This window comes from Plasmodium knowlesi, assembly GCF_000006355.2.
Source record: "Plasmodium knowlesi strain H genome assembly, chromosome: 6".
NCBI lineage: Eukaryota > Apicomplexa > Aconoidasida > Haemosporida > Plasmodiidae > Plasmodium > Plasmodium knowlesi.
Window position 1 is genome coordinate 618,393 of NC_011907.2, and position 24,677 is coordinate 643,069.

At 40.7% G+C, this 24,677-nt stretch overlaps 7 protein-coding genes across 7 annotated transcripts; 3 read left to right on the plus strand and 4 right to left on the minus strand.

The window, feature by feature from the left end:
• Nucleotides 1-652: 652 nt before the first annotated feature.
• Nucleotides 653-5,161, plus strand: PKNH_0613800 (conserved Plasmodium protein, unknown function; the record flags this gene model as incomplete). The annotated part of the gene is made up of 4 exons (XM_039113581.1): nucleotides 653-4,282; nucleotides 4,431-4,481; nucleotides 4,689-4,730; nucleotides 5,069-5,161. 4 exons carry the CDS (start codon nucleotides 653-655, stop codon nucleotides 5,159-5,161), a joined length of 3,816 nt encoding a protein of 1,271 aa, XP_038969538.1.
• Nucleotides 5,162-6,938: 1,777 nt separating this feature from the next.
• On the plus strand, nucleotides 6,939-8,555 carry PKNH_0613900 (WD repeat-containing protein, putative; the record flags this gene model as incomplete). The annotated part of the gene is made up of 1 exon (XM_002261774.1): nucleotides 6,939-8,555. One exon carries the CDS (start codon nucleotides 6,939-6,941, stop codon nucleotides 8,553-8,555), a length of 1,617 nt encoding a protein of 538 aa, XP_002261810.1.
• Nucleotides 8,556-9,625: 1,070 nt separating this feature from the next.
• PKNH_0614000 (conserved protein, unknown function) lies at nucleotides 9,626-11,866 on the minus strand (the record flags this gene model as incomplete). Its single annotated transcript, XM_039113585.1, has 1 exon — nucleotides 9,626-11,866. One exon carries the CDS (start codon nucleotides 11,864-11,866, stop codon nucleotides 9,626-9,628), a length of 2,241 nt encoding a protein of 746 aa, XP_038969539.1.
• Nucleotides 11,867-13,100: 1,234 nt separating this feature from the next.
• Nucleotides 13,101-14,735, minus strand: PKNH_0614100 (LEM3/CDC50 family protein, putative; the record flags this gene model as incomplete). The annotated part of the gene is made up of 1 exon (XM_002261776.1): nucleotides 13,101-14,735. One exon carries the CDS (start codon nucleotides 14,733-14,735, stop codon nucleotides 13,101-13,103), a length of 1,635 nt encoding a protein of 544 aa, XP_002261812.1.
• Nucleotides 14,736-16,950: 2,215 nt separating this feature from the next.
• PKNH_0614200 (conserved Plasmodium protein, unknown function) lies at nucleotides 16,951-17,373 on the minus strand (the record flags this gene model as incomplete). Its single annotated transcript, XM_002261777.1, has 1 exon — nucleotides 16,951-17,373. One exon carries the CDS (start codon nucleotides 17,371-17,373, stop codon nucleotides 16,951-16,953), a length of 423 nt encoding a protein of 140 aa, XP_002261813.1.
• A 1,363-nt stretch (nucleotides 17,374-18,736) lies between these two features.
• On the plus strand, nucleotides 18,737-19,828 carry PKNH_0614300 (adenosine deaminase, putative; the record flags this gene model as incomplete). The annotated part of the gene is made up of 1 exon (XM_002261778.1): nucleotides 18,737-19,828. One exon carries the CDS (start codon nucleotides 18,737-18,739, stop codon nucleotides 19,826-19,828), a length of 1,092 nt encoding a protein of 363 aa, XP_002261814.1.
• Nucleotides 19,829-20,818: 990 nt separating this feature from the next.
• PKNH_0614400 (conserved Plasmodium protein, unknown function) lies at nucleotides 20,819-23,881 on the minus strand (the record flags this gene model as incomplete). Its single annotated transcript, XM_002261779.2, has 3 exons — nucleotides 20,819-23,011; nucleotides 23,341-23,589; nucleotides 23,816-23,881. The coding sequence occupies 3 exons, from the start codon at nucleotides 23,879-23,881 to the stop codon at nucleotides 20,819-20,821; spliced, it is 2,508 nt and encodes an 835-aa protein (XP_002261815.2).
• Between the last annotated feature and the right edge of the window lie 796 nt (nucleotides 23,882-24,677).

The window sequence follows — 24,677 nt, forward strand, 5'->3', positions numbered from 1 at the left end:
ATCAGCCCAATATGATATTTCCACAGAAGAGGTTCCCTAAAAATGAATTCCTTAACTGGGTTCCGCAAACGATGTGTGCGTGAACTCTAAAGGTAGGCTCCTTAACAGGGCTCCTACCAATGAAGCTGCAAAAATCCTAGTAAATGAAGCGAAAGCGCGATGCTACAATATGCACGCCAATTAGCAACGGTCAACAAAGTGCAGTATATACCCTTGTAGATGGCAGGTACATCCTATGAGCGCGGAATAGGTTCCCCATGGTCACGACGCAACGACCCTCACCCTGCACCACATAGAACCGCTAAAAAACGTGTGTACTTATATCCCATTTTGCGGGTGAATGCTCTTAGGTAGGTCCCCTACATGCTGTGTATTTTTTTTTCCGCCCAATCTGTACAACTTTTTGTTGAATTTTAAAAAAAAAAAAAAAATTTGGCACCATGATTGCTTTACCAATAGGGTAATAACGAACTGATATAGGAGCCAACATTTTTCCCCTCTCTCTAACATATGATTAGAACCCTTGAGTGGAGTAGTTTTTGTTAAAAATAAAAAATTATGTGTAAGCTTATGGGCGAGTGAACTATAAGCGGCATGTTGTCGCATTAGATAAACGATTCTCCCCCAAAACACAACGTCCAAGGCTCCCCGAATGAGATGCTGGAAAACAGGGCGGTTTGTGCCAGGCAAACATTTGACATATTGGCCATCCGTTTTTACATACCAAGTGAATATAAATGGGAGGGGTGTTGCCTGCCGCCAATTCAGCGGCAGAAAAATTGTGGTGTATGACCACATAGTTGATGAGGAATTCTTAACAAGGAAAGGGAACTCCATCAATTCGATTTTTAACCACAGCTACGTCAATGAAAAAATACACGAGATAAATTCCCTGTTGAAGGGTTCCCATGTTAATTGCGACAAGCAACATGGATTCTCCAACGGGGGAGGTAATCACAACGAACACATTGATCAGGTTATTAAAAATTTGTACATATTATGTGTGAAGGGCAAAATAGATACATGTGATGATCGTGTGAGGTACTATGTTAATTTCGTTTGGGGATATGTGAATGAATACCTGCAAAATGCCCCCGTGATTGAAGGGGAGAAAAAAGGAAGGGAAAAAAAATTCGTGAGCATTAAGAGTTATATGCTCCTTTTAGATATCCTTAAAACTCTCAATATGATGGAAGAATATAGCAACTTACTAAAACACGTCAGCGGGAATATCCACTTTTTTTCTGTAGACGTTGTGAAAAGAATTGCCTTTAACTACGACATGAGTGAACGGCACCATTCGGGAGGAAGTGACCACATGAGGAGAAATGTCTTTTCCTTCTTTAAGGAGGTCATACGTTACATGTATGGCTTGATTCAGTCTGATAGCGAGCTGTACTACACGCAGATAGACAACATTAACACGTGCATCAATATATGCACACAGTTTTTTTTTAGGAAGAAATATTGCCCAGAGAGGAAAACTTACCATTATGATGTAGATGAAGATGTCATTTATCTGTACAGCATGAATTATATTTACATAAAACATATAGCCACGCTTGGTGATATGTTACGCGCCAAAGGGGGGTCCATGGAAGATAACTCTTCCCCACAGAACTCGCATAACAAGGGGTTGTTGTCCCAGTCCCCCCTGGGTGATGTATCTGCAGCGAAATACGAATGGGAAGAAGGCATATCAGATAATTATTGCAGTCACATTGGCGACGCACATGACAAGCTTCCAACTCACACTGAGGATATGCTAGGTAGTTGTGCGCAGATGGATGAGACTCGTGCGAATTCTTTCGCCCCCGACATCGTACGAAGGCATGCACAGCTCACGGAGGACTTTCATTTTAATTTCCACGCAGTTGACACAATTTACCTACTGTACAACTTCTACACACATTTACTTTTGAAGAAAAAAAAACAAACAAACAAGGAACTTGTATTCCTTTTTCTCCCCGACGTACGAGATAACATTAAGGACATCCTGCTCAGCTTCATTCGCATACTCAGGAGAGAGAGCAGCCAAAATAAAGGGTTAACAAATAAAAAAATAATTGCTTCCTTGGAGAGACTGCTAATATTGGGAACAGCCTTCGAGATCCCCTTCTCCTTGAGGCCCTTCGTACTTTATCACTGCAACGTTTTGCTCTTGAACAAGTTCGACTTATCTGTTCTGGACAACGTAAAATTGTTAGCCCTTCTGAGGAGACTCCACCGGGGAAACGCGGCGACGGAAGAAGAAGAAGTGGAAGTGACAAAGGTATCGCTTCAACGGGGTGACGACAAGTCCTTTGCCCAGCTAGCCAAAATGGATAACTCCACCGTGCAGGTGGAAAAAAAAAAAAAAAAAAAATCTCTCCCTGACCAGCTGCACACACAGAGGGACGAGGCAAATGTAGGCGATTCCGCTGGACGCCTGGCGAACAGCCACCTCTTCGTGGAAAACATGATAAAGTTAATTTTTGACAACTTAAAAAAATGCCTACATAATGCAAAGGGGAATGACCTGTGCATGTTGATGCCGGCAGTATACGAATACCACAAGTACATGGATGAGGAATTAAAAAATATATTAACCGTTCAGGTGATTTACAATAAGGAAAGTATGAACGCAGCGAACATGGTGAACATTTTACGAGTGTTTTGGAAAATGGAATATAAGAATGAGCTTATAGACAAGTTTGTATACAACAACATGAAGTTTGTAACTAATGGGAAGGATAGTAAGTGGAAGGGTAACTCCCCTGTTGCAGAAGGGGACGACACACAAAATGTGTGCTTTTCGTGTCCCAAGTTATTTCTCCTGTTTTTTTATTACAAAGGTAAAAATGGCTTATTCACGTACAAGGATATTTACTACGTGGAGAATTACATTGAGAATTGCTTTTTTGAGATGAGCATCAAGGATTTTATTTTCCTTCTGTTGATTTATTCCAAAAATGGAGTATTTTTTTTGCCCCCATTGTTGCTTAAAATTTGTGCCATTTTTAACAACGGGAAGAAATACATAAATGAAGATGACCTCCTCTTTGGGTTGTTTTTGCTCGCGAAAAATTATCACTCTCTTGCGCGTTCTGCAAATGAGAGGGGTGCACAGGATGGCTTCGTGGGTCAGGAACCCCGCAGCATCATGGAAAAAATTAACTTATTCAGGAAGAGTCAGTACAGCCAACTCCATATAGACAAATTTGTCAACACCATGAACGAAGTGCTATTGTACCTGTACGATGATAAGCTGATTAACTGCAAGGCGGACGAAGTGAGACAACTACACGGAGGGGAAACAAAAACTGATAATTCGGAAGATGGAGAGGAACAAACAGATCGGTTGATAAATAACATGGCTCTACAGAGCGATCATTCCTTTCTTCACATCTCAAATGAAACGAAAAATAATTGGAAAACCATCTTTAACAATTTAAAGTATAACATGAGAATGATGAAAATTTTTTACCTTTTATATTATCCTGTTTTAAGTGCACCAAAAAAAAAAGAAAACAAAATTCTGAACACGCATCACGAAAAGTTCATCACTTATCTGTTTTCTCTTTTTAATCATAATTTTAGCAAGAACGAAAAAGACGTAAAGTATATCCCCCCCCTTCTACATTATTTTAGCTGTTTCGATGTTTATTCACCTGTTTATTTTAAAATGCAAATGTCGTACATAATGCAAAACTGCGCTCTTGATTCCTCCCTGTTAAAGTACACACTACTCAGTCACGTTTTTGTTGGAAGAGAAATGCCCAGAGAAATAAAAAATCGTCTGAAAGAATATGTTGCAAAGAATTGTGAGACTTTTCCGCCTTCTCTCCAGGTGCTGTGTCTTAAACATAGCAATTATTTTTTGGATCTAAGTGGGGACAGGGAAAAAGCAAACCAGGGGGAGGACCATCTTTTATTTAACAAAATGATGAATGATGCACTGTCCAATTTACCACGTATGAAGGCCAACAACTACCTCGACATGTACATAACTATGTGCAAAAATAAAGTTCGCATAAAGAAGCATTACATTGAGCTGTTTAATCACATGAATAGACATGCAACTCACTATACCGGTGAGCAACTGATGCTGATCCTATTTTACATGTACAGGACAGGCTATAGCAAGCCAAAGATAAGGAAAAAAATACGAAATTTAATTTTGCATTATCACAAGAAGAGGCGAATTGACTTGGGGGCCTACGTCAAATATGTGTTGCCTTTGGATGAATTTGGCATTTTCCATCTCTTCCCGGTGAAGTTCCAGCAGTGGCTATACGATCAGGTGATGAGGCCAGGCCGGAGTGACACAGTGACACAGTGGTGACCCAACCGTGGAGACGCCAACTGCGAGACCCATGCACCATTTATCGCATTCTTCACCAGGAAATGTATTGCACTTTTTTTCCCCCACCCCCTTCCCCTTATCGCAGCTGACAGAGGATGTACGAGCGTGTGTACGGGAACCTCTAACGGGTGAAGCGGTAATGAGGGCGACAGAAAATTGGCCACATGGAAAATCCACATAGAGCGCGTCACACGTGAACGATACGTGAACGCCATTCCCTGTGTTTAAGTGAATGCTTTTTTCATCATGGCACAAAAAGGAGCTACAAGAAAAAAATTGCTCCATGCTATATTTATCCATTCATGTCCCCATCTGTCCTGACCCCTTTTGTTTTGTTTTGCAGGTAGAGGAGGTAATTCGCACATCCGTGACGAAGGAGAGCGAGGTAATATTTTCTTCCGCCATGCAAAAGGGGGAACCTTCCCGCGCATGTTATTGTGCGTATATGTATAAATGTGGAAATTCACATGGTTGCGCGGTTTCACCCCAGGGCGTAAACACTAGCATGGGCGTTATATGTGGATTGGCGGCAGTAGCTTTTCTTACATTTTCCACCCTCCTTTTCCTTGCTTCTACAAAGAAGCGGAAAAAAAAAAAAAAAAAATGCTGCCAGTGTGATACATACATATCGATCCCTTCTGGAAGAGGAGGAAATGCATATCAGAAAAAAACCCGTTCCACATTATTTTTAATTTTTTATTTTCACCATTGGGCTATCATCAGGAATGTGGCGTCGAATCGAAAAAACCAAAGGAGACGGATGTAGAGCAGCACGCACCCATTTATATATTCGAACAGATGGTGAAGAGTTACTAATTCGTGCAGGTAGTTAAGAGTTACTAAATTCCCGCAGAGGAACCTCCACCGCACGACGTGCAAAAAAAATTATGCCTGACGAGGAGGTTATAAGCATTTACCCTCCATTCGCGTATTTTTATTATTATTATTATTTTTTTTAAAAAAACTTTTTACCGATTTTGTATGTTGCATATTTGTGTTTCCCGCTTCTTTCGGAAAAGCCGAAATTTACGTCGAAATGTAAATTTTGCAACAATGAAATTTTCCTATTTAAAATGTAAAACTGCAAAATGTACGCCAGATAGGGTTAGCTTTTTTTTTTTTTTTTTTTTTTTTTTTTTCCCCACCTTCCCACAGTATAATGTTTTATTATTATAAGGCAGCTAATAAAATTTTTTTTTTTTTTTTTTTTTTTTAAGGGGTTTAGTCGCTTTTTTTTTTTTTTTTTTTTTTTTTTTTTTTGCCGCTCCTTTCTGGGCCCCCTTTTTAGCTATTTTTCTTAGGCTACTTTTCTTATATTTACTTATCTATTTTTTGGTTCCCTAATTTAGTCACTTCTTTTTTGGCCTGGCTTTTTTTTCCTTGCCACCTTTAATGTATTTTTTTTCCATTTTGCCGTTTTTCCATTTTCCCATTTTTCTATTTTCCCAGTTTCCCATTTTTTTTTATTTTCCCAGTTTCCCATTTTTCTATTTCCTCATTTTTCCATTTTTCCATTTTTCTATTTTCCCATTTTTCCTTTTTTTTTTTTTTTCCTTAACCCCACTGTTGCATTTCGTGCGAATATTCGACAGTCCCGGGAGGAGCCATTTTTCGTTTCCTTATTTTCCAGTGAGTGGGTAATCCTGTAGTAGTTTACATTCGCTTTTTCTTTGAAATACAAGGCCATCGCAACAGGGATGTGACACGTATGCGCATGCAAAAGGCCAAGTGCTGAACGTACAAAATTCACGACTCGATTTATTTTTTGCGGGATTGCGCAACCGAGTTGTATATATATAGTGCCGCGTAGTTTTCCCTACGCATAGATTGCGCATTTGTAGAGTATACATTTGTGCGATGATCATTTTCTACGTCGTGCCCAGAGAATGTGATTCTCCGTGGAAGGTTCCCTTTTTACATTTCATACAAGCATCGGTGACCAAGAGTGCCGAGCCCGTTATGTCGAAAATTTGTTGAAGAAATTTTCGAATGGGTGAGAAAGGCCCTGGGTAATTCCTCCCCAGAACGGCACAGGAAGCTTTTTTCTTCCTTTTTTTTTCTTTATTATTGTGAGCGTACGAGCACACGTCGAGGGCATCGCTCTGCTCCTCCCGTCAGAACACACACGGGGCGCACGTCGAACGTCCCGAACGAGCGTCTAGGCATCATTGGGAGAGGAGATCGACCTGAGAAGTAAATACTCGTTACCAATTTTGAAAAATTCTGTTACCATTATTATTATTGCATTATTCCTGTGCTGTGTTCGTATTATTTGGTACGTTATTATTTTAATGTTATTCTAATATTATTCTAATAATATTTTAGTATTTGCTATTTATCATTTTATCATTCGAATACTTTTTTTGTGGAAGATATCCCATCTGGATAATATCCATCGTGGACTTCTTTTCTTTCAACCCCCTCCCCTGTCCCCCAACCGAGGAAGCCATCTTTGGATGTAGCGGAAAGTGACTCCTCAATAAGCCCATTAGGAAAGTAGAAGCGCAAATTAGGCAAATTTAAAAAAAAAAAAAAAAAAAAAAAAAAAAAAAAAAATAGGTATTTACACACAATTGATAAAAAAAAACCCTTAATGATGAACGAAGCGATCGAGGAGGACCTGTCATATGAGGATTTGAGGAATGATGAAGTTGACCTCATTAACATCGGTGCAGTCGATGTGGAAGGAGAAGAAGAGGACGAGGAAGAGGGAGAAGAAAACTCAAGCTACAATAGCAGTGACAAAACGAATGTCTCCTCAGATGTGCAGTTAATAAAATTCAAGGAGCAAAATATTTCCTACTACAAAAGATTTTACGCCAACAAAAGTATCTACTGTGTGAATTCCTTTAAGAAGTGGATCTACTTTGGGAGTATCAACAACAGCTGCTACTTGTATAACAATTTCGATGACGACCTCAGGAATTTCGTACACGAGGGGGTTAGCGGTGTTAACTTGGTTAGTAGTATTAACCCGAAAATCAGTCTACAGAATTTGAAGCACCACAAGTACACGGACACCGTAACAAACATAAAGTTCTCCAAAAGTTACATGTACATTGCCCTGTCTATATACAATGGGGATATCTACATCTACAACAATAATAATATGAACAAATCAGAAATCTTAAATTACAATATTACAAATTTTAAAAATAATATTAACAATAGTAATTCTTTGCTTCACATTTACAACTGGAATGTTCACATGAGTAATTTTAAAAAGGAAGAAAATGAGTGGATTACTGAGGACATGGATTTTGTAAATATGCTAACCATTAATGATGCAAATAATAAGAAGGATATTGAGTACTTTATGTTTTGTCCCTTTAATGAGGAAATCCTTTTAAGCATTTATTTGGACTCTCCAAATATATATATATGGAATATTCGACAGAACACCCCTATTAGCATTACCTACACGGTGCATATCCCTACGTTCATCAACATTTGTAATTATGGGAACAACTTTTATCTGATCGCTGGGTTCCACAGTGGAGAGACACATGTGTACGATTATAATGTGTACAATATGAAAAAGCGTAATGAGGGTAAGAAACATGAGTATAGATTTAAGGGTGAAAGCGGAAACGGGAACGGTTCGGAACAACAACAATTGAACCAGTCGCATTCTGCACATAAAATTATGAGCGAAGAACTGGACAATTGCAATGATGTACTCTGCATCGACAATAATCTTTCGAATGAAATTTACGTAGCTACGCACCGAAACGTAATTCAAATTTGCAGCGTGAACAACAACAGTGTCATCAGCACGTATCAGAACCTGCACACGGACCTGGTGGACTACTGTCTCTTCAACAACAAGCGCAATAATATTTTCGCGTCATCTTCCCTCGACAATAGCATCATTGTGTACGACTACCATTCCAAAAAATACATTAACAAGTTTATTGTGAACTACGATTTTAATAAAGTTGACACAAACGACCAAATGGAAAAAGGAATCAACTTCCTCAGATGGATTAACACAAACCTGCTCCTTTTTTCAAGTCTTAATGGAAACATTTATATTTATGATATTCGGTCTAGGAAGTGCATCCATCAGTTCTACAGTCATACGGATACAATATTCAACGTGCACTTGTCCCTACATTTGTATGACCAGAAAAAAATTTTGTCCATTCTAACCGCCAGTGACGATCGCTCCTCAAACATGCATTTCCTGGACATCTCCGATTTTATCTAGAGAAAATAACAGACACTCCGCGAGGTTTTTTTTTTTTTTTTTTTTTTTAATATATACCTCCATTATGCTGGACGCGTTGGAGTTTGGGTGGTGCGTCACCTCTGCCACATTGCCTTTTGTGGTTTTCCTCCCCCCTTTTTCTAGTTTCTTCTCCTAAGTATATGTTTCCAGTTCTCTCTGCGTTATGTCTTTCTCTTTTAGTACACCCTCCCCCCTTATTGTAAGGATTGCGGGCTCTCACGTGCAATTTGATATATGTCATTTGCTATTAACAATATGTTACACACCATTTGATACCCACATTTGTGCACACATATTTTGAACCCATTTTTTGAACCCATTTCTTGAACCCATTTTTTGAACCCATTTTTTGAACCCATTTCTTGAACCCATTTTTTGAACCCATTTTTTGAACCCATTTCTTGAACCCATTTTTTGAACCCATTTTTTGAACCCATTTCTTGAACCCATTTTTTGAACCCATTTTTTGAATCCATTTCTTGAACCCATTTCTTGAACCCATTTTTTGAATCCATTTCTTGAACCCATTTTTTGAACCCATTTTTTTGAACCCATTTGTTGCCTACCATTTGTTATTGACCACATGCCACCTGTCATTTGTGAGTTTGATCCTGCACGAGAAATCGTGTGTCCTTAGTAAAGTATTCTTCGCGCTTCCTCTTTTTTGTGTTCCCTTTTTCGTAACGTATTCACATTCATCTGCCCGTTTTGCACCTTTGACATCTAACATTCTTGTCATCACCCCTTGGGCACATGCTTTTCTTCTTCTGCATATTCAGCGCGTGGTGCATGCGCGCCTCCCTACTCCCTCTTCCTCCAGCTACTCGTGTGAACAACTTTTTTTGTGTCACGTAGTTGACAAATTCATCGAATCATCAACAAGTATAAAATAAAAAAAATTCAGGCAAGGGTAAGACAAATCTGCGCAGAAGGAACCGTGTATCCTTGGCGGCATGTCATATGGGAACACACCCAATGGGGATAAAAATGGCTCCATGCCATACCACACATGCATACATGCATACATGCCTTGCCCTATCCCATTTCATTCACTCGGCGCACACGTAACACGACTGTGGAACGTGTCGGAAGAAGTTTGTCTTGATTATGTACATCAGAATGGAGTACGCCGCAACGACGTCCAGGGGTTTCTCCTGATTGTTTACCAAATTCACATAGTACACACGATCGAAGGTTCTGTCTTCATCTGAGTGTGCAATGTTAGGTCCAATTTCGACGTAATTGCGGTGCACCATGGGATACTCCTTCTCAATACTGTTCCAGTTATCGACGAGAAGAAACACTCCCTTGGCTTTGGCGAGTAAATTTAAGAAGGGCTTCACCTGCTCGGAGCGATTGCCACCGTAGTGGACATACAATTCATCTACATTGTCATAAATGTTCTCCTGGTCTGTATCACCATTTCTTTCTTCGTTCCCCCTGATCCTGTACTTAAAAAGGAGTATTTTATTTTCGCGGGAATATTTGTGCAATTCGGTGAAGGCTATCTTCTTGTAGGGGATATCTAGGAGATGACCTGACGAGGCGCGTAGTGTCAAAGGATGGAAAAAATCAATGTTGTAAATATCGTTTATGTGTGGCTTCTTCCTGGTAGTACCACGTGGAGTCATATCATTTGACCAATCAGTATTTTTCTCCCCCTTTGATGATACTTTGCTTCCTTTTATCTTCCCCCTCTGCATATGGCCTAGTCCTTCCACATTAAAAACGCACTGCCACTTGAGGAGAAAACAACTCCGGATGAGTGTCCCAATGTCTCCGTTGCATAAGAGTTCAGTGGATACCCCTGGGGGGGTTGTTGTGTTAAAGAAGTTGGTGTCCACATTGGAGTGATCATCTTCCCCATCCGATGGATCCACTTCTGTGGTGCTTTTAACACTTCCGTACCATTCGCCCCTTCCATTGACTGATCCATTGACTGATCCATTGACTGATCCATTGACTGATCCATTGACTGATCCATTGACTGATCCATTGACTGATCCATTGACTGATCCATTGACTGATCCATTGACTGATCCATTGACTGATCCATTGACTGATCCATTGACTGATCCATTGACTGATCCATTGACTGATCCATTGACTGATCCATTGACTGATCCATTGACTGATCCATTGACTGATCCATTGACTGATCCATTGACTGATCCATTGACTGATCTACTGCGTCTCCCCCCGCAGTTCACATCGTAGAAGCACAGGGCCAGACGCGGAAGGCCGACGTCGTCGTACTGGAACCTGTGTGCAACTTCTGCGAGGACTCCATTTTTAAAGGAATAAAGAAAGGCAACCCGCTTGAGCAATCGGTTGGACAAAAGTATAAAATTATCGAAGCATCTAAAGTCCTTTAAATTGTCAATACTGTTTGTGTAAATCCGTGTAATGTGATTCTGTTCTCTCTCCAGGATCATTTTCTTACAGGACAATAATATTTTTTCCTGCTTTTCTCGATATTTCGCATCAGTGGCTAGCTTGTACAGGTGGATAAAAATGGGATGATTTTGTGATTTTATTATTTTCACCTTTTTGGATGAAAAAAATATTTTAAAAAAATGATCATTTTTTTTTTTTTCACTGATATTTATATTGTTCCGTCTGCTTAAGTTCAGCATATTGTTTATGTTCTTTTCCTCTGTGCATTCCACGGTGGACATGTCGGTTTTTTTTTGCACAACAATTATGTGGTTATCTTTTCTCCGTATTAGTCCATTCGGCTTCTTCCCTCCCGGGGCGTCCCCATTTGGGAATTTTTTGCCTTCTTCCACTACTCCATTTTTCACGTCCATCTGGATCTTCTCTCCAGACTGATTCCTAACCAACGATAGAACTTTCTCTTTGTTCATTTTGTTTAGGTGGCCCGTGTGCACATCAACTGAGGTTGTACTTCTTGTACTTGTTAATATTTCACAGTTTCCTTTTTTCCTATTGTCACTGCTAGCTCGTCGTCCACGCAGAAGCTTATGTTCCAATAATATTTTGTCGTATATTTCCTTTGTCACTGCGTCATCATCTGTTTGGATGGGTGGCAAACTGACTGGTGGATCTACCCGTGGGTTCTGCTTTGCGCTATCTCTACTTCGCTTGTCCACATTTCCTAACTTTGCCGTAAATTCCTCCTTTCGCATCGCACCCCCTGCCGCTGAAGGTTTCCCCCCAAGGGAGGACAGTAATAATCTGGCCATTCTCCCCATCCCACTGTTTTTGCCTACCCGTCTGTTCAGCAACAGAAGGTATTCTTGGCCACGCCTAATTCCACAGCACGACATGGTTGATGTGATGAAGATGGTACTATAACAAGGGAAAACTGCATCAAAAAAGGGGGTGCGTTTTCTAAGACCATTCTTTCACGATTTCCTTTTCTCGTCATGAGGAAGTGCCTTCTGAAAGGAGCAGAGAGTACAGTCACTTTGGAGGGGCTGTAAGCGTCGCTAGTACGTCGGTGTAGAAAAGGCCCAATGGGGAAGCCAAAAAAAAAAAAAAAAAAAAAAAAAAAAGAGGTCATGTGCATTCCAATTTCTGCAGGTATCACATAATTTAGTCATAATTTATAGCCCTTCGATGGACTTCATTTTCTCATTGCATCTTGTGGTATGTTCCTTCTGAGGTGTGGGACCTCTATATGCGGCTCCACATTTTTGGTGGATTCCCCCCGTGGTACTTCCTCCTTTGTGAGGCTTACGCCACTATTGTGATGATTCGTTTCAAATTTGAAGGGGCAAAAAAAAAAAAAAAAAAAAAAAGAGATGCGCTCTGCCACACCATTCGCATAAGATGACTCGACAGAAAAGAACCCACTCCGCATAATTAAAATTATGCACCCCGCTTGGGGGATCTCTCACAACGTACAGTACATGACGGGGAAGATCCCCCACTAGCACGGACAAGTCACCCTTCCTCGCTTTTTCTGAGAAGCCCTGTGGGGAAATACACTTTCACCGTGATGGGCCCCTTTACCTGAGAAGGTAGAAGGGGGGAGGTGTAGTCGTATAACCCATCGCCACAGATTCCATAGTTGACGCAGTCGACATAGTCAAACGCTGCTACTGCACTTGGCACACATTTCAATTTCAAAATGGATGGCGCCATTGGGGACGCATATACAGAGTTACACACAAAGGAGAAGGTTCAAACAGGAGGGGGGGGGAGAGGAGTAAGTTTCTCCCAAATGGGGCAAAAGAGGGAAAATCAGCTGGATGGTTTAAACAACGGCGTGGAAAGGGAAAAAAAAAAAATAAAAAAAAAATAAAAAAAAAATAAAATAAAATAAAAAAAAATAAAAAAAAAATAACAAAAATAAAATAAAAAAAAATAAAACAGTAGCAATGGCGCAATAGCAATGATAATAGCAATGATAATAGGAATAATAATAGGAATAATAGGGAGAAGAGAAATGTGGGGACGGAGAGGCGCTTTCGCACACTGGGTTGGAGGGGGCGTAAATAGGAGAGTTGTAAAAATTGCAACGTAATAACATAACGACATGATGACGAAAACCTCCATCTAGTGCATGGGACAAAGACACATCCTCGAACTGTTGCCAAGGACTATGGAGACGCGCTCATTGGAACTGCTCTTCTCGCGTTGGCCATCGGGTTCCACAGGAAAGGACCCCTTGGCCGTGTGAGTCGCTTCTGCCACATGAGCACCAGTCGTTTTCTGCGATCCTACTGCCTCCATCCTCTTCATGCTAGACTTCTTCCGAAAAAAAGTTTGCTCAGTGGCGTTACTAACAGTAGACATTTTACAGTAGGAAAAAGTCTTTCCCAATTTGTAGTACCCGGATTTGAGCAAAAGTATCATAACGATAATAACGATCAGGTATATTATAGCAAGCAGAAAAAAAAAATAAGCTAATTCATAGGCGCTGTTACCTACAGCTCGCAAAGAAACTAACTGAAATGACTTCTTTGCCTTCCAATGTTTTGCAGGCCATGTATTCTGTGTGAACTCAATTTTATAATCCTCCCCTGGTTGTAAGTCTTCAAAAATGACTCCATAAGGTTTAATAAACGAAGAAGTCATAGGGGGGTGAAACCAATTTTTATATTCTGCAGAAAAGGTATTAAGCCATACCTTATAATCGGAGCTATATTTTTTGTGCTTCTTTATATAGGAAAAAAAATCATAATAATTTAACACCGGAAATTTATCAATGTTGAATATTTTTTTTTTCAAGGAAAGTTTAATTTTGTCATTAAAAATCGAAGCAGAAACTAATCCACAAGGAAATATCTTCCTCTTTCTTTGATCTGACGGAATCGAATTAATATCACACGTTTCCTTGCTACTGAACCTCTCATTTTTATCTCCCCATCCACTAGTAGCAAAGTCGTTGTTCATTTCAGGAAGGGTCTGCACACCATTAACACATCTGAATTTATATATATCCTCGAATGTCTTTATATAATTACATTTAAAATCATTTATCAAAGCTTGTGATTCATCTGAAAGGAAGGTTTTAAAATTGCTGTAAAAATTATTTATCTTGTAGTAGACATAGACTGGTTGCTTCATTTCATGTGACACGGAAAACGTTTTGAATGTGTCTTCTGAGTCGTAATCTATATCCACTTCGATTACGCGACTTGACTCATAATAAATGAAGATTCCAATCATGGTAAAGGAGATGGTTAAGATCAGAAGGATCACTAGTGCTACCTTCCATTTGTACACATGGTGAAATTTTTTTATTTTTTTTAACTCCTGTTGTTTGAATGCGTCCATGAATTTGTTGTACTTGTTCTCATTATATATGCAGGATTTTTTTTTTCTGAAAAGTAAATTGTCACTTTTTTTTTTTTCGAACGTTGCGATTTTTACTGAATATGTTGCGCCTCCTCCTCGATTGTCATCCTCCTCTTCTAAGCTCTTCTTCGTGAGAAACTTGCTCTCAAAAGACACCGCCTTTTTGTTTATTTGCTGAGGGGGGGGCGGTAATCGCCCGGCCAATTGGTCAGACTGTGCTAATGGTTGCGACTGTGATGCCTTCTTCTCTCCCCCCTCTTCCACCGGGCGACCATGAACCGGCACGGCCACGCAGCGGCCCCTCTTCTTCACAGAACTCAGAATATCTTCGCATGCCCGTCTATTAACCGATATGAGCTGGAACTTCGTCTCTTCCTCCGGGGTCTCCATCGGGATTAGCGCGGGGAGGTACAGCGTAGTAGGGGAAGGTGCTACACCTTAGGAAGACCTACAGTTCGAGTCCTCGCTACGCGCCTACTACTACTGCCCAAGTGGAGAGAAATTCTCTTTGAGAAAAACGCGCACTATTTTTTGTAGGCTGCATGAACGGGTAAAGTCGATCAAACCCACAAAAAATGGCATTTGGATTTGTAGAAAAAAGTTATCGTATCATGGTAATGTCGTGGCGCGGCTAGCCAATCTGAGAGCGTGCCCGTGGTTCGTACAACACTCCAACTTCGCCCCAAAATGGAACACTAAAAAATATATATATATATATACTCGGGGTGAACACCACGAATATAAAACGGGATGCCAAAACGTTTCAACCTCGGCATGGACAAAATTGTGCAACGGCAGACAACATCAAAATGGGCTGGAGACACATATCGATGAATTCAAAATGAGGTGAAAAACAAATCATACACTTTGTCGGAAAAACTAATGAGTGCGTCTCGACTGGTGACAAACAGGCGGAATAATTGAAATTTCGCAACTAGGTGAGTTGGGTTGTGCTTACCATATATGGTATCCCCAAGTGGATGTATGCCCCAACAAGTTGTGCCGCTGTGCACTGCGAATTACGCTTCGCTAAGTGCCCCTTAATACGACAAATACATCTTTATGCTTCACTTGGAGCATCACACAATGGAGTATCATAAGGCTTGGTCGAGCCACTACTACGCATGCCCTTTCCCACACGGAGGTACATGCATACAAAGGAGGCGCTCGCCGGATGGACGTTAAAAGAAGTTTTCACTCCTTTTTTTTTTTTTTTTTTTTTTTTTTTTACTTCTTCTGGGCGTGTTTCGGGCACGCAATACAATCGTGTGATGCGTTCGGTATTAAGGGGGGAGGTGGGCCGGGGCCAGGCCGGACACTGGAGCGACTTTCGCTGCTCCCCTGTTTTTCACATGCAAAATGAAATATCAAGAGGTGTACATAAAACGCGGCGATTTTCTTCACATGTAGGAAAAAAAAAAAAAAAAAAAAAAAAAAAAACGGATGGATGGATGGAAAATTGGCTACCCAAGGGTCCAGCTAGCGATATTGCTGCTACAGAAAAAGGAAATACCCGCTTAGTTGTTTTAACACCTTCCCTCTAGCCTTTGTTGTTGGCACCAGAAAAAAAAAAAAAAAAAGAAAAAAGGAAAAACAAAGTATATGCAGCATCTTGCACACATGTACGTAGCATTTTTTTTTTTTTTTTTTTCTTCAAGTGACATGCGTTTCGTTACGGATGCATCTGCGTTTGTAGTGCATAGCGGGGGGTGGGGAAATTGGTCAGTCATAAATTATGAGAAAGCTTTTGTAACTTGAGATTCGAGACTGGAAGGGAGTGAAGCCAAGTGGGAAAGAAGGAATTTTTTTTTTTTTTAGGCGTCTGTGTTGCGCGTTGGTAATTCTTTCTCGCGTGTTTATTTTGTGTGCCATTTGCACTCGGCTGGTTTGTTCTTGTATTACGTTGGTTCCCTCTTTACCCTTGGTGGTTGTTTTCCTTTCCTTTTGGTTGTCCCGTTTTGCAGCGCAAACTGGTAGACCTAACGGAAGAGGCCTTTCATTAATTTTTCACCCGCATCGTCTAATCCCCGTGTGTGAAGGGGGAATTAATGTACCATGATAGTTGTAGCATGCGATGTGGACCGTCCAAGCGCCGCCCTGAGTGAAACGTGTCCGTCCATCCAAAGTTTATATTGAAAGGTTTAATTTAATTGTAATTTTTCACTGACGAACTTGGTTTTTTTTTTTTTTTTTTTTTTTTTTTTTTTAGAAAACTCCTAACGCTGCTACGGTGTGCGTCCTAACATTTCTATCGCAGGAGTGAAGGGAATGCTCAATGGGTGAGTAAATCGCCCCAATAGTCTACGTCATGATGATCGGTATCCCATCTAAGTGGGAAGTAAAAACTGCGCCCAAATTGGCGTACCCCCCCTTTTTGGTAGGTAATCTCTCGAGGGCAATACCCCCGTGAAGAAAGTACACATATGCTTAGTTTTCCACAAGAACTGGCAAAACATCTTATACCAGCTGTGCGGTGTAGAAACAGACGTATAGGTATGTAACTATGCGTTATGATTTATTCAAAAAGAAAAAAAAAGGGGGGGGGAGGGGTTTATGCACCTTTTTTATTTTTTAATTCTTTTGGGGCCAATCCCAATTAAGGGTGTCACCTTTTTTTATAAAGTGGTATGGGACAAGCTGCTTGGTCGTTCAGTTGGGGCCTTTTCTGCTCTGTGTGGTACATTTCGTAGTCACGTATGAAGTGCCAATTCATAGTGTCCCTTTCATCGAGTTTCTGGTGCTGATCATCATCATAATTATCTTTTTCGTTTTCTGGGTATACCTCTTTTGAATATCCTGCTTTTTTTTTTTTTTCTTTGAGAGGACTATTCTCTTTGCACATGAAGTGCAGCTGAAGGCTCGTCAACAGCAGCAGGCACGAGCTGTACACACTGTACTCCACGGTCATACTGGCCAAGTCCACATTACTCTCAGGGGAACTAATCCCGTGGGCCACTAATCTCTCGTTCTCTTCCGAGTTTGTCTTCCCCTCATGTGCTCCGTTATTTGTTCCCTGGCTTTGCTTCATGCTTAGAACTCGGGAAAATAACACTGCGCGGCACTACTGACCATGTGTGTGTGTAGGGGGAAGGTGTGTCCTTTAAATGCTGCTTCGGTTACCTGACCACAACTCGTCCAGCTTTACCTGCTGCATTTATCCGCTTCTTGTTTGGCGGGGAACGATCGATGGGGATGGAAGAACATTCTCCCAAGAGAGGCCTCTCCTTACACAAAGGCACAAAAAATGCGACAATTATTTTTTGTCTACAGGGAAATTGCACAAGAAAAAAAAAAAAAAAAAAAAAAAAAAAAACATCCTAAGAGTACCGCGCTGCCGCTACACCCTCTGGCCAATACACGCCCCGTCCTATGGGCCGGCGCAACGGGTGAGAAGACCGGCACAAGTGTCCACCGGTGGGGGAAAAAATCCCCCCACGCACACAGGTCTACATTTTACGTGCAAAAGTGCACGAGGGCGGAAAAAATAAAAATGCAAATATCAGCAATAAATGGAGAAATAAAAAAATGTTTCCTAATGTAGAAGTCACACCAGGGGTACTTCACTAGTTTTGATGGAAAAAAATGATACGATAAAAAAAAAAAAAGAAAAAAAAGGCAACACAAAAAACAACCCCTTTGAATTCCACGTGTAGTACCGAATCCCCCAAATGCTCAAGCCAAAAAATGAGAAAAAAAAAAAAAAAAAAAAAAAAAACGTATTCCTGTGGGTGGCTCCTCACCACGATATGGGGTGGAGAGCCTTCCTCCTGTATGCTCCCACGACGCGTAAAAAAAAAAATTGTAAATTCAATGTTTAGGAGGAGGAAGAAAACTCTTTTTTAAACCCCTGTTTTTGCATATATTCGTTGTTCAACGGAATGTGAAAAAAAACAAAGAAGAATGGAGCTAACCCCCTGATGGTGGGGAAACCCCCTTGATGGTGGCCCTCACACGGTTTCCCATTGTCGCGCTGCCGCATCACCACCTCAGCTCCTCATCACTCCATCGGTGCACGACTTTGACGAAGTGATGAAGTAACTGTACCCTTATCTGCTGCGTTCTTTCCTTTGAGGGGGTCCCCCTCCGCCTCCTTGACGCCACAGCGCCCCGCGCATTTTCATGCATACGTCAGCTTCTTGGCAAAAAAAAAAAAATTCGCAAAAGAATATGCAAAGAAAATATCCATAGAATCTGCAAAAAATCTTCAAGAAAACTGCAAACAAAACTGCAAACCAAACTGCAAAAAAGCTATAAAACTCTGCAAAATTTTGCAAACAAACTGCAAAAAAAAATAAACAGCTGCGTAGGCCTGTCATAATATAAACCTCCACCGATTAAAAAGTAACTCTCAGAAAAAGTAAAAACTGTTTTTCCCCTCCACGAATCCCAAAATGAACATTCTACAAGAGCCCATAGATTTCCTCAAGAAGGATGAGCTTAAGAACATAGACCTATCTCAGATGGACAAAAAGGAAAGATACAAAATATGGAAGAGGATACCAAAGTGTGAATTACATTGCCATCTGGACCTCTGCTTCTCCGCAGATTTCTTCCTCAGCTGTGTTCGAAAATACAATTTACAACCCAATTTATCTGATGAAGAAGTGTTAGATTATTACTTGTTTGCCAAAGGAGGAAAGTCTCTAGGAGAGTTTGTCGAAAAGGCAATAAGAGTGGCAGATATATTTCAAGACTATGAGATGATTGAAGATTTGGCTAAACATGCTGTGTTTAACAAATACAAAGAAGGAGTTGTCCTCATGGAATTCCGATACTCTCCTACCTTTGTTGCCTTTAAGCATAACCTGGACATTGAACTAATTCACCAAGCTATAGTGAAGGGGATAAAGGAAGTCGTAGAATTGTTAGACCATAAAATTGATGTTACTCTCTTGTGCATTGGAGACACAGGCCATAGGGCAGCAGACATTAAAGCATCTGCTGATTTTTGCTTGAAACACAAGGCAGATTTTGTAGGGTTCGATCATGGAGGACATGAAGTTGATTTAAAACCTTATAAAGAAATTTTCGATTATGTGAAAGAAGGTGGTATGCATCTTACTGTTCACGCAGGGGAAGATGTTACCCTTCCAAATTTGAACACTCTGTATTCAGCTATACAGGTACTTAAAGTAGAAAGAATTGGACACGGAATTAGGGTATCTGAATCACAAGAACTAATCGATATGGTTAAGGAGAATAATATTTTACTTGAAGTTTGCCCCATTTCAAATGTGCTACTGAAAAATGCCAAATCCTTCGATACGCACCCTATTAGAAAATTGTACGATGCTGGAGTGAAGGTCTCTGTCAGTTCGGACGACCCAGGAATGTTCCTTACCAACATCAATGACGATTACGAGAAGTTGTACACCCACCTGCACTTTACCCTCGAAGATTTTATGAAGATGAATGAGTGGGCTTTGGAGAAGTCCTTCATAGGTTGTGATATAAAGGAAAAAATAAAGAAACTCTACTTTTAAGTATCTGCACTGGGTGGGCAAGGGCATGTACCGGTGAGAGAGCAGAGAAATGGAAGTATCCTCTTGGAGCTACTTCCCCAAGTGAATAACCTTCTGCTTTTATCCCACATATTTATGGTACACTCTTTAAATCATTCAACTCTTTCCCCCCCTTTTCCTTTTCTTTAAACAAGAACGTTGGCATATTTTCACCGCACGGAGTGTTTTAAAAAGCGCACAACTGTGTGTTATTCTCTCTTTGTGTGTGCCTTGCGTGTACCTAGTATGTACCTTGTGTGTACCTAGTATGTACCTTGTGTGTACCTAGTATGTACCTTGTGTGTACCTAGTATGTACCTTGTGTGTACCTAGTATGTACCTTGTATGTACCTAGTATGTACCTTGTGTGTAACTAGTATGTACCTTGTGTGCGCTTTTTAAAAGAGAACATTTTCAACCCGTTGAAAAACGGAAACTAACTCTGCTGTTCCTACTTTCTGAATATACGACAAATGGACGAAGGAACAGCAGGCGCGGGTGCGTCCGAGCGTTTTAAACAAGTTAAGTCAGTTAAGCGTGTTGAGCGAGTTCCGCCTCGAGAACAGTTTCCCAACGGATAATCGGAAAAAATAAAATAAAATAAAATAAAATAAAATAAAAATAAAGGCGAGAAAGTTATTTTCTGTCTGCCTCCATGGTATGAAGCACATACCATCCAAAGCTACTCTTTCTGTGCGAGCAATGATATAGGCCCATTTGCTTTACGAAAAAACCCACAACCATTGCAGCATTGGGACTTTTTTTTTTTTTAAAGCATCGTTGCGTCCACGGTGCATGCACAATTCAGGTAAAATTTAGGCAAATTGGTTAAAATGGCTAGCTGGAATAATTTTTTTTTTTTTTTAAAAAAGATTGAAGGGTCAAACGAAATGGAGCACTTTTGCCCATTTTAGCTAGCTGTGTGGAACTATAAAACAGATTGGGTACCTCCCCCGCAAGGCTTTGCAGGGTCTATTCGAAATCATGGTTAGGCTGAATTTCCTCCATGAAGAAATCACTGCTCTTTGTTTCCCGTTTCTTCGTTCCTCCTACGTGGGGCGCTTCGGCCAATTTGTTCCGACCATGGGTCTTGTTACCGTGGCCTGAGCCGCTTAGCCTGTGCGCCCTGCCGGTCCTGTCCAATTTTGTGTCCGTTTTTGCATTACTACTTGGACCATTTTTTTTGTTATTTTTTGCGTCATTTTTCCCCTTTCCCTTTGCCTTCATCTCCGCTCTGCAGTTCCTCCTGCGCAGTAAGTGTTGGAGCTCCGCCCTGTCCGCATGCTGTCGGCGCGCGCTGGACAAGTTTACGCCCCCAGAGAGGTGCCTATAGTATTTAAGCGCACTCCCCGATGAACCATGACTGCGTTTTTTGTACTTCCTATTTCTGAAGAGGAAGGAGAACTTGAGCTTATCGTGAAAAAAGTACTTGTACAAAAGGAATAATAGAATTATCAGCAAGAGAGGAATGACCGTGCAACATATAATGAACCAGTGGTTGCCCCCACTATGTGCATAGGAGTACACGTTGTAATTTTTCTCCACCATATCTTCAGGGTATATCCTCTTGGAAAATAAAATATGTGCGTCCCACCCAGTGAGGTAATGCACCCTATGCTCAAAGAGCGAGAACATCTTAACCGCTGAGTAGATATTCTTTCTACTATTTAGTGGCATAGAGCTATAATTGTGAAAAGCTATTTGGGTTAGCTTATATCCCTGGTGTAATAATTTTTCGAAGGCTTGGATTTCCCTTTTGTTAATTCTGGACCCAAAATGCATCGTCCTCCTTTTAAGGTTATTTATTGGGTCGTTATAGGACTCCCCCAAAATTTCGATTAGTTCCTTGTTAATCTTTTTTCCATCATTATAAGAAAATCCTTTTAGTGAGTTTGAGTAGACTGGCTTGGTTAGTAAGTCAACGATGACGCTCTTCATCAGTGTGTATTTATTTTCTGGAAGGCTTTTCACCAGCATGATGAAGAATATAGTTTGGTCGTCCATCAGTTCCAGTTGTGTCCTTTTGAATTCTTCGATTTGTTTTCTGTGTTCATTCGGGGGCACAGCATTGAGGTGGTGGTTCCCCCATGAGACACGTTTCGAGTGACTTTCTTGGGGGGCACCTCTCAAGTGACCTCCTTGGAATACTTTGCGCAACTTCCCTCCCTTCTCGATGGCCAAGAAGTTGTTCACCACGCCCACCTCTTCAATATCTGCTCTGTCTATCCCATCTTCCCCGTAGCTGAATACCCCCTTTTCGTTCTTGTCCTCCGCGTAAAAAACCTTTTTCATGAGCATCAATGTCTTGGAGAAGTAGTTCTCCCCGAAGTGCAAATAGGAGTTCAGGACAAGTTGGAACTCGATCAGGGTGAGCAGATTTCCAATGGGAAAATGATGACCACCATTCTGGTGTGCCTCTGCCCCCAGGGTTCCCATCTCCACCTGCAGAAAGAGATTCCTCCTCGTTATCATCAGAAGGCATTTTTCCAAAGAATCTTCTGTAAAGAACAGACCAAAATCTCTCACGCGAATATTTCCTCCAGTTGCATCATCCATGTACAAATAGCCATTGATGGTAAGGTAAACCAAATTTGATAAATTCATTTTTTTTTCATTTTCTCCATTTATACTAAAGGAACTATTATGGTGTAAATACCTCTTGTACGTTTCTATGGTTTTTTTAACCACCTCTAGCAAAGCGTCCCTCACCACCTGTGTGAATCTTTCGTGTCCATGTGTTTTTAAAATGTCTACCAATTTTCTAGCATCTTTTATGTGTAAAATAATCACTTGGCTTCGAACATTCTTTGCCACAGAAATGGTTTCCAAACTGTTCAGGTATATTCGATGTTCTCTCACAAACCCTACATCCTTGGTCAGATTTATCAATTTCAGATTATTTTCTTCATTACAGTTTTGTATTTGTACCATGTTCATAAATAAAAGCCTCGAGTATAGTGCGTAGTTTAAGGCGTACATAATACAACTGCTACATGTGACTGATAGAGCCTTTTTTGGGAGAGCATTCAACACAGAGAGGGTGCAACTCCGAGGGCTCAGCGCTCTGCAACCATCTTCCTCCCTCCAACATTCATTGGTGATTAATTCAATCCAGGTGATGTAGATTTCATTTCCGTTTTTTATGTCATCCAGGAGGCTGTTCAGCTGAGGGAGGGAGGCATCGTGTGAAGGGGAAATCACATGGGGGTTAGGTGAATGCACATGTCCAGTTGGACAGGACACACACGTCCCGATCCAATTGGGAGTAACGCACAAAAAAGAAATGAACACATAACTATTTTGGCGAATGGGAAATTGTCTTTCCCCCCCACACACGGCGACCATTCCTCAACTTTGTGTTTTTTTTTTTTTTTTTTTTTTTTTTTTTTTTTTTTAATGACGAAGAAGTCCCGTGAGGTTACTTGGCTCACATGGGAATGTCATCGTGGCAGGTTCAGTGAACTCAACCCCCACACACACTGCATAAGACTTACTCCCGCGATGACATGACGAACATCCTGGACGGTATACCCTCTCTCTTCTTCCTTCCACTCCTGTGTCACCACCGTATTGGTGAAAAGATATATAGCTCCATCAATCACTTTTTCATATTTTTCCTTTTTCGAAAAAGGTCCCAGGAAATTCGGCACTTCCAACTGCACAAGCAAGAAAAAGGCCACCAGGACGTTGTCGTTCAGACCGGCCAGGCCAGCTCGGTTGTTCTCGGCACCCCGTACGTGGGTCTATGGGAAAAAAAAAAAATAAAATAAAATATGTATGTACGTATGTATATATTTATATGTATATACATTTGTGCGTTTTTTCCGGGCCATGAATAGTTGTGCTTCCAACGAAGGGGGGCTGTGTAACTTATTTAGCGCACAGAGAGTGGGAAAAGCTGCAACCCTGAAGCGGATTAAATTATGGGGACATTTCCACTCCAGCCCAGTTTTGTCTCTTGTGGTTTACCCGGTTGAGACATGTCAGTAAGAAATACAAGACCTCAACATACTCGATCAGGCGGTGTGTCTTCATGCTTGTTTTGTTTTAAGCCTGAAGAGGGGAGCCCTTAATTTGCGCTCATTTACGCAACAGCCACACAACATACATGTGACATGGAAGGGAGAAAAAAATGGACACTCACGTAACTGTCATGTTTTTTTTTTTTTTTTTTTTTTTTTTTTTCCGCTTTTTTTGTGATTCACTTGGGGAAAGAGAAACCATTTACAATGTTCCATGCCCATTGATGTGGGTGTAGCAGCTGGGTCCAGTTACAACATGATTATTGCGCAAAATGGCACAATTTTTGTATGAATATATATGTGTATAACACATCATCCTGTTTATGTTTTACGCGAGATGTGCCAGGGAGCCATTTCATTGTTTCCGTCCAAGGCGCTACTTGCAACTGCATTTTTTGCGCTGCGCCCCCACCGTTGTCCATCGCCTGCAGCGCATTTTTTTCTCCTCTGAGAAAATTGCATGTACAACAACCCTCCACACAGTAAATAAATCTCGCTCATTGAACTTCCAGGCGGACATAAAATTTTTTGATCCCTAAACGTGTCTTAATTGTATGGGGAAAAAGAAAAAAAAAAAAAAGAACGAATTTTCCAACTCCTTATGCGAAGTAGATAATTGTACTGTTGTTGTCACTTTTGTCGAGTTATGTGGACTGCTTTTTTTTTTTTTTTTTTTTTTTTTCCATTTTTACAAAAAATTTCCTCCTTCGCGACACAGCGCCCGTTAAAATTGTCCCTTTTAATTACAGTAAATTTTTAATTACAAAAAAATTGGGGTTTCCCTACGCACGACGTTCATTACGGACCTC